At 37.4% G+C, this 2,202-nt stretch overlaps 1 protein-coding gene across 1 annotated transcript; it reads right to left on the minus strand.

Moving 5' to 3' along the window:
• Positions 1-466: 466 nt before the first annotated feature.
• On the minus strand, positions 467-1,147 carry LOC120202066 (F-box protein AFR-like). The gene is made up of 2 exons (XM_039202553.1): positions 760-1,147; positions 467-684 (listed from the first exon to the last, which is right to left on the minus strand). The coding sequence occupies exons 1-2, from the start codon at positions 1,145-1,147 to the stop codon at positions 467-469; spliced, it is 606 nt and encodes a 201-aa protein (XP_039058484.1).
• Between the last annotated feature and the right edge of the window lie 1,055 nt (positions 1,148-2,202).

Genomic DNA, 2,202 nt, shown 5'->3' on the forward strand with positions numbered 1-2,202 from the left:
GAAAAAAAGAAAAATATTAATATAAAAAAATTAAAAATAAATAAAATTGAGTAAAAAAATAAAAATAATAAGAAAATAATAAAAATAAATAATAAAAATAAAATAAATAATAATAATAAATAAAAACGAAATAAAATGAAGGAAAAAATAATAATAATAACAAAAGGTTAAATTCTTTAAAAAATGAAAAACAAAATGTTTAAGGATCACCTAGCAATTAAACAAAATATCAAATGCACAAAATTAGTGATTAAAATGTAATTATTATAAAACTAAGAGACTGAAAATAAATAAATAAAAAATTAAATTTCATTAGTAACCAAAATAAAGTATGCATAAAATTGGAAATCAAAATAAAAATACTGAAAATAAACTGCAGTGACCAATATGTTAAAAAGGTACAACTTATAGGGACCGATTATGAGATTTACCCAAAATTCAAAACCACTTATGAATTTGTTTAATCTCAATTCTCACGTAACAAACAACTAAAATAATGGCCATAAATGCTGCACATCTCCACGTGCATTTTAGGAACTTGCTCCCACGTGTCAGTATGTGGATCATAGCATTCCACGGAGGTTTTTGAGTCATTGTACTCGCCCCCACTTCCATCGACAGCAATGATCTTACCATTGACATTCCCAGCAGCGAAGAAAGATCGTGGGGTCACCATGGGAGACGCTATGGACCACTAATTTGAGGATGCGGTGTAAGCCATCGTTTTATTTATGGAAGTTTGTGTGTCTGATCGCATACCGCCTAAAACGTAGAGCTGGCCTTGACGTGTATTCGCAAACCCCGGTGGGCACACAGCCTTGGGACAAGGCATCGAAGGTAATACAAACCAACAGTTTGATCGCAGGTCCATCGCTTGCCATTGTATCCTGGTCATCGATTTATGGAAAGCGAAGATGAATAGATAAGGCAGAGAAAGCAATAATGATCTCTTACATACAAGGAAGCTGGGGCCTGTTATGATCTTGTTCCAGAAGCAACACACTGATCGTGCCAACAACTGGTATGGATATGGAAGATGAAGAAGACAAAGCTCTGCGATCTCGTCGGGTAGCCTTGGAATCAACGCTTCCTGTTTCCCTTCAATTCCTTTTTCCCCATATTTTTCAGTGTGGTTTTTGTACCCCATTGCCTTGTTTCTGCAACAATTTATAGCATAGGAATCCCTTATTTTTGGTTCGGTTTTAGTTTTTTGATGGGATTGAAATGCTACGTGATTTGTCTATTTGGTTCACAAAACCCATGATACGCCGGATGATTCGGAGCGTGAATTGGTTGCAGCCGCCATGAGGACTCTCCAAGAGTCCTCAGTTTGGACGGTGGTTCATCCCTTCCATGCTAACTGTACGGCGTTGAAGGGCAGCAGAAGGAAAAACCAAACGTACCTAGGGTTGCACACGTACTGGGCATGGTTGTTTGGCCAGTAGAGTTGCGGGTTGGGCCTGACAAAAACCAAAACAAAAAAACATTACTATAATAATATGTGTAATGTAATATGTATACATAATAATGAAACGTTTATAATATATTATATAATGTGGTCGGACGAAAATGAGTGTCGACAGCTGCCCCTCTTTGCTCATTATCGTGTAACAAAAATAGAGCAAAGACTACAAGACACAAATTTCGTCCCTATCGAATATCCACTGTCATAGAGTTGAAATCCGATATTAAGGCTGGTATTGTCAATTTAAGACACGAAATGACTCCCTCGTCGTGAGGTTGAGTAAAAACTGGAAAATTCTAAGCACGAAATCCTTCGTCGTGAAGTTGAGATCGAACTCGAAGTATCAGAAAGTAACTCTTGGATCGTCTTCTGGCTCAAGATACTTTGTCGTGAATGTGAAACTTGTCCCAAAGACTTCGGTGTTGCTGTGTTACAGATGACTCATTCGTCGTGATGTTGGGTCAATCTGTTTGTGAAGTTGGAATTGTATATGGCCCCTTCGTCGTGAAATTGAGCTTGAGAATTGGATATCCTTCGTCGTGAAGTTGAAATCCAATGCAAGTTGCATTGTTTCGAGGCCAATATCCTTCGCCGTGAAGTTGAAATTGACTCTGAAACTGAAAAGTGTGTTGACAGACACTCTTTCTTTGAGTTGAATATCCTTCGCCGTGAAGTTGAAATCCACTCTAAAAATGGGTGCTACTTGTATGCACGATTCCCTTCATCGTGAATTTGAA

The sequence above is a fragment of the Hibiscus syriacus genome, unplaced genomic scaffold (genome assembly GCF_006381635.1).
Source record: "Hibiscus syriacus cultivar Baekdansim isolate YM2019G1 unplaced genomic scaffold, ASM638163v2 tig00008146_pilon, whole genome shotgun sequence".
NCBI classification, from domain to species: Eukaryota; Viridiplantae; Streptophyta; class Magnoliopsida; order Malvales; family Malvaceae; genus Hibiscus; species Hibiscus syriacus.